This window comes from Oculina patagonica, chromosome 3, assembly GCF_052425735.1.
Source record: "Oculina patagonica isolate OP01 chromosome 3, crgOcupat, whole genome shotgun sequence".
Classification (NCBI taxonomy): domain Eukaryota; kingdom Metazoa; phylum Cnidaria; class Anthozoa; order Scleractinia; family Oculinidae; genus Oculina; species Oculina patagonica.
The window spans coordinates 24,720,023-24,732,990 of record NC_135760.1 but is presented as its reverse complement, the minus strand read 5'-3'; the positions used below and the strand labels follow the sequence as shown (position 1 = coordinate 24,732,990).

At 39.7% G+C, this 12,968-nt stretch overlaps 3 protein-coding genes across 3 annotated transcripts; all 3 read right to left on the bottom strand.

Annotated features, from left to right (window-relative positions):
• LOC144647188 (transmembrane protein 45B-like) lies at positions 1-1,464 on the bottom strand. The gene has a single exon (XM_078506951.1). It carries the CDS (start codon positions 1,103-1,105, stop codon positions 188-190), a length of 918 nt encoding a protein of 305 aa, XP_078363077.1. The 5' UTR covers positions 1,106-1,464; the 3' UTR covers positions 1-187.
• Positions 1,465-3,950: 2,486 nt separating this feature from the next.
• On the bottom strand, positions 3,951-7,239 carry LOC144647190 (uncharacterized). Its single transcript, XM_078506952.1, has 6 exons — positions 7,018-7,239; positions 6,748-6,786; positions 6,506-6,627; positions 5,932-6,293; positions 4,893-4,955; positions 3,951-4,341 (listed from the first exon to the last, which is right to left on the bottom strand). Exons 1-6 carry the CDS (start codon positions 7,133-7,135, stop codon positions 4,335-4,337), a joined length of 711 nt encoding a protein of 236 aa, XP_078363078.1. The 5' UTR covers positions 7,136-7,239; the 3' UTR covers positions 3,951-4,334.
• Positions 7,240-8,199: 960 nt separating this feature from the next.
• On the bottom strand, positions 8,200-10,113 carry LOC144645745 (transmembrane protein 45B-like). Its single transcript, XM_078505290.1, has one exon. The coding sequence runs from the start codon at positions 10,058-10,060 to the stop codon at positions 9,143-9,145; it is 918 nt and encodes a 305-aa protein (XP_078361416.1). The 5' UTR covers positions 10,061-10,113; the 3' UTR covers positions 8,200-9,142.
• Between the last annotated feature and the right edge of the window lie 2,855 nt (positions 10,114-12,968).

Sequence of the window (12,968 nt, the reverse complement as noted above, 5' to 3'; positions counted from 1 at the left end):
AATGCGCTTTTGCTTTTGCTTGAGTCGAAGCCTTTTTCACGGAGAAAAAAAATTAAGCCGTTATCCTTGCGCTTGAGCTTGCGTCGCTAGTGAAAACAAGGCTTAACTGATACATCATGCAGCTGATCATGTTGCGTATTAACAACTTTGCCATGCTATATATAAAGAGGGAAAACTTCCTTAATTTTTAATCAATTTGAGCTAATTCTTCGTTGACTTGTTCCTCAGTCATAAGACTGTGGAGTTCTGTTGTTGTTCCTGTTGCGAAGTTTCCATTAGACGCTGAACGCTTCATGCATGTCGATCTTTTCATCCTTACGCAAACACTTACTGCCACAAAACTGGAAACGCACAACACGAGCAGACCTAGCACATGCCACGAAAAAACAATCACGACAAATGCTCGATTTGATTCTATGTTGTGCCAAGGGTGGGAGCCGTACAGGACATGAGCGATTTGGATGAACCAAGTCCCTAGCAGGACGACTAGAAATGAGCGCGTGATAAATAACACGAAACTTCTGCGTTGCCAAGCTTCAAGAAGAATAACAAATGCGATGGAAAATGCGACAGTGTACAGCAAAACGTGCAGTTTTTGATCCAGTTCTGAGCGGCCGTCAATGTGGTAATAAAACAGCTCTCCAACTAGAAAAAACGCCATTGATGCTAAAACATGGTCTACTGCTGCAGGCAGGAATAATATCGAGTAGAACCGCAGAATTTCAACAACGGCACCCAACAGGAAAATGCTAAACATTGTTGCATGACTGAAGTTATTCAAGTGTGAAAAATGCCCAGATGATTTGTCAAAGAGACTCCATTCGCCTTTAGTCAGCTCTGCAATGATTCCAACTGTAGCTGCTATCACCTTTAAACATGGTTCAACTGGAAAACGTTTCATGCATAATACAGGAACTTTACACCACGTAGTAGACTCGAACTCTAGCTCAAAGGCGCAGTTCCTTGGTTTTCGCACAGAGCTGAAGCGATGTTTCAAAAATCTTGCTTGAGCTTGGGCAACCAGGGCTAGAATATGAAGCCACCACCACAAGCCAAAAATAATGAAGAAAGAACCCGGAAGAACATGACCCGCGTAGCTTCCCATGGTTTTGTTTTGATGAACTGTTTTTCGCTCAGAATGTTGTGTTTAATTGATGATGCATTAGAGATGTTTCGCATAAGACCACTCCATATGCTAATCATCTACTATTAGTGGATTTAGTAGAATTACCCAGGAGACCAGTTTTGATTGCAAAGGAAAATGCACAAGCCGTTGTTTTTGTTCAAGACAATCATTTTCTTGTCAATTAAAATGAAAACGCTCTATTTTGCGCAGAAATGCGACGGGCGAAAAAGAAAAGCAGCAACAACAACAACTAACGGCTCGGCCATGACTCGCAGTCTTTGATAAAAAAAATTCTTTCGAACCGTGTATGTATGCGCTGACATCCATGTTTCGTGTTACCTCACACAAACTCATCTATATTTCCGAATTCTTTGTCATATTCCCACTGGAGTCACGGTTAACTTTTAATGAAAAATACTTTCAAAACATCTTACGCTTTTTTATGTTCACTCAACTTTACTTTTGCGGGAACTCGGATTAAATAGAGTCTGAATCAGGCACAACGTGCCTCTGCAACGACTTGTACAACGACTGGCCGAAACCACCTAAGACCACCTAGGTTGTTTTTTTTTTTAAACGACAATTTAACAATCTGCCCAACAAAGTTTTGTTCACGTCCTTTAATCAAAGGAAAGGGTAGTCTCCTGGGTATTTCTGCTAAATCCACTAGTAGCGGATCATTAGCATATGAAGTGGGCTTATGCGAAACATCTCTATTGAGCGACTGGGTATGTTTTATGCATGCTTTTATGAACTGTTGCATGAACTATTAAAACTGTCATTTGCAGCCCAGATGACACGCAAACAATAGCGACACTGAAATAATTAAAAATACACGGCCCGGCCATTAATTTCCATAAAACAACATTTTAAACTGTTTGTTGAACTCCGTCGTAACTTCCAAAATAATTCATTTCTTTGCTTTCAAAGTGTGATCAATCCCTTGTAATATACTTTTGGAGTTGCCGAAGCGTGGCTTCAGTTACCACTTAAAAATTCATGTTTTTGTTCAGAGTGTTTCGGGCATGCTTTGTTGATCTTTGTACGCCAAAATGCGACAAAATCGATCCTTTGCGTCAAGCGACTTTGTAACTTTCTCGTCCCCAGAGCCCGAAACTTTTGATCAGCACCTGACTAAAAGGATCGCGCCCGCTGGGGACGAGAATACAATCATAAAGCGAAAAGGAGCCCAGAGAGAGTGATGAAATATGTAAGACTGTCAATTTTGAGACCATAACTGTTTAGCGCAAGATTTTACAGGTTTTAAAGTTTTAAAAAAAATAAATGATTTGTATTATAGATAGCAAGGCTTGCATCATTAATTTTTCCATATAAATCTTCCAAATTTTGAAGGTCACTTGACAGAGCTTGCGCGAAGGGCCCAGTAGTCAAGTACAGACTCTGTAGAATTCAGTACCATAATTAGACATTTAGAACCTAATTAAATTGTAATTAAAACTACATTAAGTCTCATAAAGTATATTGAAGTCAGTTTTATCGACGGTACTATCCTGTTCATTAGTGGCTCATTTCCGTTTAACAATACTTCAAGTTTTAGTTTGTATGCTACAGATACTTTTATTGGCAACATCCCTAACAGTGTACTGGCCATGTTTCCAAGACACTCTAAATCACTGTTACACAGTAGGACCCACCTTACGGAGCACTGGTACACCTCTTTAGATAAAGGCCACTTGCTTTTAGCACGTAGGAAAGTTTACTACAGTACTACCTCGTAAAGCCTGTTCTTTCTATGTTGTTGGTTCGATCGACGGGGTTAATTCACTGTGCTCTCGGATTGTCGTGTAGTCTACGATTTACAAAACTACATGTTTAATTGTATCTAAAACTGCAGTTTTACAAAATTCTGAAGAACTGTACGCTCCAAAAATGAACATATGCTTGATTGATTAATTTGGAATTCAATTAAGAGGCTAATCTGGAGGCGCGGTGGCCTAATGGTTAGTGCGTTACATGGACTCCGGATCGAGTGGTCGCATTTTGTTTCGCACTCTGCTGCTGTAAGGCCTCTCTAGCCCTCTCGAGCTGTTGCACTGGAACACGAAATGGCGATCCGGAGAATGTCAAGGAAGAATAAAAATAGGTCCGCACTGCGTACACGTGTCTAGTGCTGAGCTTCATTGAGCATTGTGTATTATTGTATTGCTCGGCCATGGTAGCACATTAATGAGGATTTTGTTGGCATAGACTAAACGTGTGGAGAAAGGGTCAAAATATCAGGCTTCAACAGTGTAGCAGAGAAATACGGGTAGAAATAATAAACAGGTGCAAGGTGATCAAGGAAGGCTATCTGGAGTAGACGTAGCATAATTTTTTGTAGTACAATCTAAGTAAAGCATGCGCTCTGATTAGTTTATTTAGCATCTTCTATTTGTCCACGGACAGATGCTAACGAATACCTTCAATTGAGCGCACGCAAGTTAACAGACAGCACGAGAGCACGTCGCGTAATTAGCGCTGACGTTTGTTGACATAATTAATGTCTTAATTATCTCAAATTAGACTTGTTCCGTTTGTTTTACGTTGTCATCGGTTGTTTACTTCGGGTTCGAGGCAGTAACGGGTCATTATCGATTACTATTACCCAGAGAAGAATACTGCCAAATACTTCGTGTACGCTGACAGGTATGAGAAACCTCAGTGTAATTTGGTTAGTATGACGTCATAATTTGCGGTATATGAAGCAGTTACTCAAATTTTTAGCGTTATAGCATTGTGTCTGCGCTTCGCACTAGACACAAAAACAGATCATTTTGCTTCTACATACGTCGTCTGCAGAAAAATCCGGTATACTGCAGCTTGCTTTAGTTAAATTTATTTACTTTTTGGAAAACACTCGTTTACAAAAATCTAAAGTACTAAAACGCACTAAAGTTGTTCTCATTTGTCGCAGCTGGGCGTCTTTCTCAAATACAGTTAGAGCCTAAATTTTCAATACGGCAAATGTGAAAAAATGTTCGACTACTTGACCTGCCTCAAATTGTTAATTACAAGACTGATTTGACACCCAGTAACAATATTGACAATTTAAATGCTATTCAGTACATACAAGTAATGTCATTGCAACTTTTCTGAATCTGATTTATACACCAACGTAACAATATTGACAATTATATACAAGTAATATTTTACAACTTTGTTTCCAGCGCATTCTTTACAACTTTTCCTCTAAACCATAATAAGACGTTTACTTCCTGTAAAAAGAAAAGGAACAAGTGTAAGTGTACTGCTTCGGTGGGCAAGTGGAGCAATGCTCCGACGGAGAGCCAACGCTGGAAACGTCAGCTGTTCAAATTCGCTATCTGTAAATTTACCTTAATTAACTTCATGTCGGTAATCAACTACTTTGGAAGTGAGCACAAGTTTAAAACCGGAAGAAACTAGTCTATTTCTTGTTCTTTCTTTTGATTACAAGCAGGTTTATGCTTAAAATGGTTAGACCAGTTTTTAAATGTCTTGCCACAATGTTTGTAACTTGTTAAATAAACTCCCGTTTCATACTCTAACCAATCAAAACGGAGATGTTGTCTTCTCGACCAATCAGACTCAGAACGGAAAAACACGTGACACTCAGTTCCCGCGCTCGCTACCGACTATTGCGCAGTATGACTGGTCTTTATACGTGAGAGAGAGAGGGCCAGAACTGGACCTGGAGATTACTTCCATTTCATTGTTTTACGATAGTTTGTAAATCTTTCACTGTTTTGTATTAAACATTACAAATGGAGAGGTCAGTTCAACTTACGAGAGAAGGCGGTAGATCCCGTAAGAAATTAAAGCACCAGCGGCAACCATGACGCAAGTTTTTCTGTAAAAAATAAAAGAAATCCGTCTTAAAACAAACCATAACGAAAATTAAACTTTTCTTAAAAATAAATTGGGAGACACGTTGGCGAAATGGTTAGAGCGCAGGACTCCGAATACAGTACTTACCCGCTTATAAGAACCCATTTTTTCAAATTTAGCCTAAACGGGTTCTTATGTAAATGGTGCTTAGTGGAATTTTAGGCTACGCAGGTTCTTAAATAGGTTCTTATTTAATGAGAAATATATTATACACCTGTGAATGGTAGAAAGGTGTAGTTTTAATTCATCACTGAAGACAGGGCTTATCCCTTATGTAATGAAAATTTACAAGGTTTTCAAACATTATTTATACCAAATTTAGAAGTGTATACATGTTCAAGTTCACTACTTTCGAGTTATGTTTTTTTGCATGAAGTTTTTTTTAGGTTAATTTCTATAAGAACCTTTCTATAAGAACCTGTTTCAAATTTTAGGCTAAATAGGTTCTTATGTAAATGGGGTCTAAATTGATATTTTTAGGCTAACAGGTTCTTAAATTGCAGGTTCTTATAAGCGGGTAAGTACTGTAGAGCAATCCTGGTTCAAACCCTGGCCGGGATCATTGTGTTGTGTTCTTGGGCAAGACACTTTCTCATTGCCTTTCTCATAGTGCCTCTCTCCACCCAGATTAGCCTGCGATCAGGCTCTCTATTCGGGGGCAACGTGAATTGAACTCTGCGAGCGCCGAAGGCGCGATCCCGCGAGTTCACGTTGCCCCCGAATGGTTACCGGCGAATTCGCTGCTGGGGGTAACCCTGCGATGGTCTAGCATCTCATCCAGGGGGGGGGGGGGTAGAGATATTCCTAGTCGCTTAATGCTACAGAAACCGGGATGAGCTCCGGCGGTATGGACCACTTGACTCGACGCAGACTTAACCTTACCTTCAAATAAAATTTCTTATACTTTCTTAACATTATGTGCAAGTCCTAAAACTCACCCCAATGTAGACTCAGGATAAATTCTCTCAGCCAGTTCTTTGATGCGGTCGAAGCTGTCAGCGGTATCTACCGTTGTCAAATCCGGGTACTGTTCACCCACTGTAACCTCGCCTTCCTCCCTCTCGTCTGTCAAAGGCGTCTCCATGACAACACGTGGTGCACATAACTCGGGCTTGTTTTGTTCAACTGCCGCGACCAGTCTCTCTCCAATGGAACTACTGCTTTTGTAGAGTACCAGGGACCTGGAGCGACTGGCTCCCGTGATAATGCAGGGTTCTTGTGCAGGGACATAGTATTCTTCTTCATCTTCATTATCTTGGGTTTCTGCTTCCATTTGCCTTCGCTTTTGTTCTTCTTCGTACTATGGATAATAAAAAACAGCCACAACATTAGAACATTAACGTATCGTCTTCTAGCCTGGCTAAACAAACGCTGTTTCGCACTCCACTTCCGGTTGGTTCCGTTCTCGTGGTGACCGGGAGCGGACGACCGGGAGCGACGACGTCTATGTTGCCCGTGTACAAGAACCGTAGTTTTTATTTCGAATATTCGTCGTATAAATCTCGTACTGACCTGTTGCAAAAGAGTTTCCTTGGACGGTATCAGTAAACACAGAAATGGGACCAAAGGCAAAACGACAAGAGTGCTGTACAATAGCGGATAACCAATTTCGTATGGCGCGTTCCTTCTCCACACTGAAAAAGTAAAGACAGAAAAAAAAGCAGTAGTTAAAACAATCACTTGGTAAGCATGGTAACAATAGCGCCTCTAAAGTACAAGCTCTTTGAGGCCGCACTAGTCTTTAACAAACGTACCTTCTGAAATCCAGTGAATTTGTGCAGCAACATTGAAATCTGCAACAATTAGAAAAAGAATATTAAATATTGAACGTGGAAGAAAAAAATCACGCGGTATCAAGAATGTTTCAAAACTGCGCATGTTGCGAAAAAGGTACTACTGATATTACTTATAGACTTCTCAGTAAAATCTAACTTTTTTTCACCTGTCAAAAAGGGCGAAGGGTTAAGCGGGTTTGCTTAAAAAGCGAGAGAGGAGAAAAAAAAATCAGGAATCACTTTGCTTACCCGAGTCGGAGCATGTAAACTCTGCCGGGAAATAATCCGAATCATCTTCAGTTAAAAGCACCGTTGCAGGCACGATCAAAAAACAAACCAATACAATAATTTTTACCAATCTCGACATGCTTAATTATTTGATTCCTCCAATATCGACGCAAAAAAAGCTCACGTTAAGACGTTTTCAACTTGTGCGAAACAAGCATTTCGAAGACTGAGAACTTTTGTGCATTTTACGTCATGAATGGTTTCTTTGATGACGTTATTTTTGAGTGACATTTCATAAAAACCATTCTGTTGATACTTCTGCAGGGCTTGTAGAAGTTGTAAATCCATAAAATAATTTACTTACAAGTCTAAAATCTAACAAGGGTCCTTTAATGGAACAAAATCACTGGCAAAATGCGGCTCTTGCTGTGGTGAATTTTTGGATTTTTCTACGCGCGCGTGCGTTTTGAAAATGACTGCAGCTCGCGCTCGCGCGAATAATCTGTACTAGTTTCCAGTCACTTCTCTGTTGAATGACGGATTCGTTATGATTGCTAGGCATTTGGTTGGGAAAATCAATCTGTCTGTTTCTTGTAGTATTTGACGCAGTGCCATTTGCTAAGTAACCAGCAGAGATCAGCATACAATTTAATCTCTTCAAAGTATCGAATGTAATTCGCACTTGCTTTCGTTTTGCATTACTACGCTTAGTGATCGGTTTAAAAAATTTGCGCCACTTTCTCAACCAATCAGGAGTGAAACCCAAACCAATTGTGACTCGCTCGCGCACTTTTTCCGCGCTTCGCGCCAGATACATGTACTTGCTTCGTGTTTGATTGGTTCACTGAATTGTCAGTGTCCTTTGTGATTGGCCAGCCGGTAATTACATTGGTTTTGGTTTTACGACACTCAATTGAAAAACCGCTCTACCCCAATTAATAAGACATTAAGATTAATATGAGAATATAGAAGCTGATCTGATTAGGCGCTGCGTGTTTTAGAGTGTATTTTGAACTTTTGCAGTTATTTAAAGCCTCGTTCCCGGGCTTTTCCCTTTGTAGTTTGGCAAATTGCCAAGGGAAACACCCTGGGAACGAGGTTGAGATATCAGGGAGGGTTTGGAAGCGGGGCTTTTTTCTGTGGACAGGATAAAATAGTTAAAGGTCTTTATGCTTGGCTAATAAACCCTTCGTCTCGCTTTCTCCAGCTAAACGTATTGGCGACTTTCAAATGATAGTTTAAGTTATAAACTGCGTCGGTCAAAACTGGATGTAAAAAATTTAATTTTGGTAAGCAATATTTGAATATCTTCAAGAACTTTAACTCAAGGCGAATCATGCTCTTTTATGATTACAGTGACTTTGCGAATGAGGTAAAATTCAGTAAGAGCGTCATGCAATGCTGCACTTTAGTATAAACACTGTTTAGTGTAAACACTGCCCCTTTATTTACAGAGATCAATTTGCTTTTAGCTTCTCTGTACATACTCCGTTAGCAGAAAAAGACGGTGAACTGGCATCCTATTTTAGTTAAATTTATTATCTTTTTATAAAACACCAGTTTTCAAAACCCTTAAACTACTACGCACTAAAGTTCTTCTCAATTTTATGTTGTTCAATTACCGCCACTTTTCGACATTTAATAATATTATAATCTTAATGGAAATTCAAGGCGGCACAGGTGTCTGTCTGTGAAATGTTTAATTAAAACAACGTATTTTTAGTTTGTTGCAGCTAGGCGTATTCTTCGAATACAATTACAGCCTAAAATTACAAGCTTTATTAATAAAAGTTCAAAGTTTATAAAGTTATATCGATAGGAAAGTCTACTTCCTTTCTTGTACAGTTGTTATGGACGCTATGTTCAGCTGGTTTTCCCAAAGCTTGACCGCATATGCAAACTAAATACTACATGTTATTTCCTTTTTCAATATAAACTTGGTTATGAGAACCCGGCTGTGTTGTCTACCTATACCATATCAGAGGTCTTTAACCAGGTCTGTAATCATTATTATTTGTAAATTTTCATCATTTTGTAAAACAGAATTTGACGGTCGCGTTAGAAGTCTAACTGATACATCATGTTGCGTATATATTAACAACTTTGCCATGCTATATATAAAGAGGCGGGAAAACTTTCTTAATTTTTAATCAATTTGAGCTAATTCTTCGTTATTTTGTTCCGCAGTCAATAGACTGTGGAGTTCTGTTTTTGTCTCTGTTGTGAAGTTTCCATTAGATGCTGAACGCTTCATACAGGTCGATCTCTTCATCCTTACGCAAACACTTACTGCCACAAAACTGGAAACGCACATCACGAGCAGACCTAACACATGCCACGAAAAAACAATCACGACAAATGCTCGATTTGATTCTATGTTGTGCCAAGGGTGCGAGCCGTACAGGACATGTGCGATTTGGATGAACCAAGTCCCTAGCAGAACGACTAGAAATGAGCGCGTGATAAATAACATGAAACTTCTGCGTTGCCAAGCTTCAAGAAGAATAACAAATGCGATGGAAAATGCTACAGTGTACAGCAAAATGTGCAGTTTTTGATCCAGTTCTGAGCGGCCGTCAATGTGGTAATAAAACAGCTCTCCAACTAGAAAAAACGCCAGTGATGCTAAAACATGTTCTACTGCTGCAGGCAGGAATAATATCGAGTAGAACCGCAGAATTTCAACAACGGCCCCCAACAGGAAAATGCTAAACATTGTTGCATGACTGAAGTTATTCAGGTGCGAAAAATACCCAGATGATTTGTCAAAGAGACTCCATTCGCCTTTGGTCAGCTCTGCAATGATTCCAACTGTCGCTGCTATCACTTTCAAACAAGGTTCAACTGGAAATTGTTTCATGCATAATACAGGAACTTTACACCACGTAGTAGACTCGAATTCTAGCTCAAAGGCGCAGTTCTTTCGTTTTCGCGCAGAGCTGAAGCGTTGTGCTAGAAACCTTGCTTGAGCTTGGGCAACCAAGCCTAGGATATGAAGCCACCACCACAAGCCAAAAATAATGAAGAAAGAACCCGGAAGAACATGACCTTCGTAAGTTCCCATGGGTTTGTTTTGATGAACTGTTTTTTCGCACAGAATGTTGTGTTTACAGTGTGTTTAATTGATGATGCATTAAGCGACTGGGCATGTTTTATGCATGTACTGTCACATGAACTAAAACTGTCATTTGCAGCCCAGATGACACGCAAACAATAGCAACACTGAAATAATTAAAATACACGGCCCGGCCATTAATTACCATAAAACAACATTTTAAACTGTTCGTGAACTCCGTCGTACCTTCCCAAAATAATTCATTTCTTTGTTTTCAAGCGAGTGTTCTAAACTATGATCAATCCCTTGTATATATACTTTTGGAGTTGCCGAAGCGTGGCTTATTTACCGCTTATAAATGCATAATCTTTGTTCAGAGTGTTTGTTCGCCAAAAAGGAACAAAAATCGGTCTTTTGCGTGACGTGACTTTGTCAATCATAACAGTTATCACCTCTTTAACAGGCCGCGATCCTGTTGGTCAGCACCTGATGACCAACAGGATCGCGGCCACTGGAGACGAGAATGCTACGAAATGGAACGGATGCCAGAAATCGAAAGACAGTGATGAAATATGCAACAAGACTGTCAATTTTGAGACAATCAATGTTTAGCGCAAAATTATACGGAAGTTTGAAAGTTTGAAAAGCTTAAAGGATTTGTATTGTGGACTGTATGGATGGCAAAGCTTGCTATCAGTAATTTTTCCATAGAAATCTTCTAAATTTGGAAGGTCACATGACACAGTTGCGCAAAGGGCCCATTCAAGTACAGACTCTATAGAATTCAGTACCGTAATAAACTATTTAGAACCTAATTAAATTGTAATTAACACTTAATGAAGTCTCATTAAGGATATTGACGTCAGTTCTATCGACTTTTTACGGTACTATCCTGTACATTAGTGGCTATTTTCTAAATTCCGTTTAACAATACTTCAAGATTCAGTTTGTACGACAGATAGTTTTGTTGGCAAAATCCCTAACAATGTCCTGGCCATGTTTCCACAAACACTCCAAATCACTGTAATACACTTCTTTAAAGACAGTCTTTAAATAACGGCCACTTGCTTTTTACATAAAGGAAATTTTACTACAGCATGTACAGTAATACCTCGTAAGGCCTGTAGTTTTGCAAAATTCTGAAGTACTGTAAGCCCCGATAATGATAATATGCTTGCTTATTTTAGACTACAATTAGAGGTTAATAGAAGGCGATGGCCTAATGGTCAGTGCGCTGGACTCCGGATCGAGCGAGTCGCATTTCTCGCAGTCTGTTGCTGTAGGGACTTTCTAGCAGGTATATGAACACCAAATGGCGATCTGGAGAATGACAAGGAGGAATGAAAACAGTAAATACCACTGACGAGTTGTGTCCTGTTGAAGTTGCTTGTTGTTTGATCTCGTTAGTCTCCGGGTCCGGTTGACCAAGGTAGAGTGCAAAGTCCGTGCGCCCGGGGGGGGGGGGGGTTAACTTCTCCTCCTTTCCGGGCTTGTCTCGCGCTTCGCGCAATCACCCTATTGCCCGCGCAGACTTGCGGTATTCCGCACACGTGACATAATGTTGACTTTTCGCTTTGTTTTGCTAATTATTTCGTCCTTGGAACTGGCTTAGCCAATTTCTCTGCGTATGGGCTTAACACAAGGAGGCACAAGGACGACACAAATCCGGAAAACGATCTGTTGTAATCAGAAACACAAACAAATAAAATTTCACAGATACTATATCAACCTCCCAACTTCAGCTAGATCAACGGAAAATATCTTTTACTGTTAAAGCTTGTAGCTGGTAGGATGCAAGTTCCTAAACTCCCCAGTTACCTATTTACTATTATAAACACACTCAAAATGATTATAAATCACAGCAGTCTTGCACATAATTAGGACAATGTTGAATAAAACTACGATCTAATTTAGTGTAGAGATGTCCACATTCAGTATGTAATGTAAAAAGAATCGAGCATTATGCTAGCATAAAAGTGCATTTTTATGTTTGTGTTCGAGAAAAAAAGCAATGAGAAGAACTTAGGCAAAATCGCAGGATTCCCATAGCTGGCCTTGGGACCCATACGAAGACGAGGCCAAGTTTTATATAACGACCTAATTCCTATATGATGATTTTATTGGGAATTGTTTCCATTTAGACTTGTAAACAGCATAAACTTGTCTAAAGTGGCTAACTCATCACTTTTACATATAACGGGGTCGTGACTTTTTTTAGAGACGATTCCTAGTCTTCCTAGAACGGGGTATGATATTTCGAATGCACGAAGTTTCAAGGCTTCAGCAGCCAAAACGGGGTGTTAAAAAGTTGACCTGTTTCTAGAACGGGGTATCATTTTCAATGTAAATTCTTTTTTTAAAAAACGGGGTGCTATTTCGGAGACCCGGACGGCACATACCCACCGAATTTCACCCCCTCCTACAGGCTATGTAGTTCATAGTGGTAAGTGGGCTCCAAAATAAGCGAAAAAGACTTTGGGCCAGCGCGTATACCCCAAGACAGCAAACAAAGCCATAATAGCTGCCAAAAATAATAATCGACTGATCTGGTTGCCAGATATTAACATTAGCAAACATTATTATCATAACCAGCGGAAATAGGCTTTCTAAGATTTTTAACAGCGGGGGCAGCTAAGTAGTGTGAACTGAAATTTCTAGTATAATTTTTTTTATGTTTATCGATTCATAATGGAGCGTGATAATGATGCAGTTTGACTAGTATCGCTATGTAGTGATATTCCTTTCGATTCTTTGTCACCAATATGCATATACAAAGAAAGTTCTTCAACTAACAGTGCGGTCTTTGCTGTGGTTAATAGGCTACAACTCGCATGATAAGGACTTATTCGCTCTCCTGCCTTCAAATGTTTATCGCTGAAAATGATACCCTATTCTAGACCAAAACTCGCTGATTACT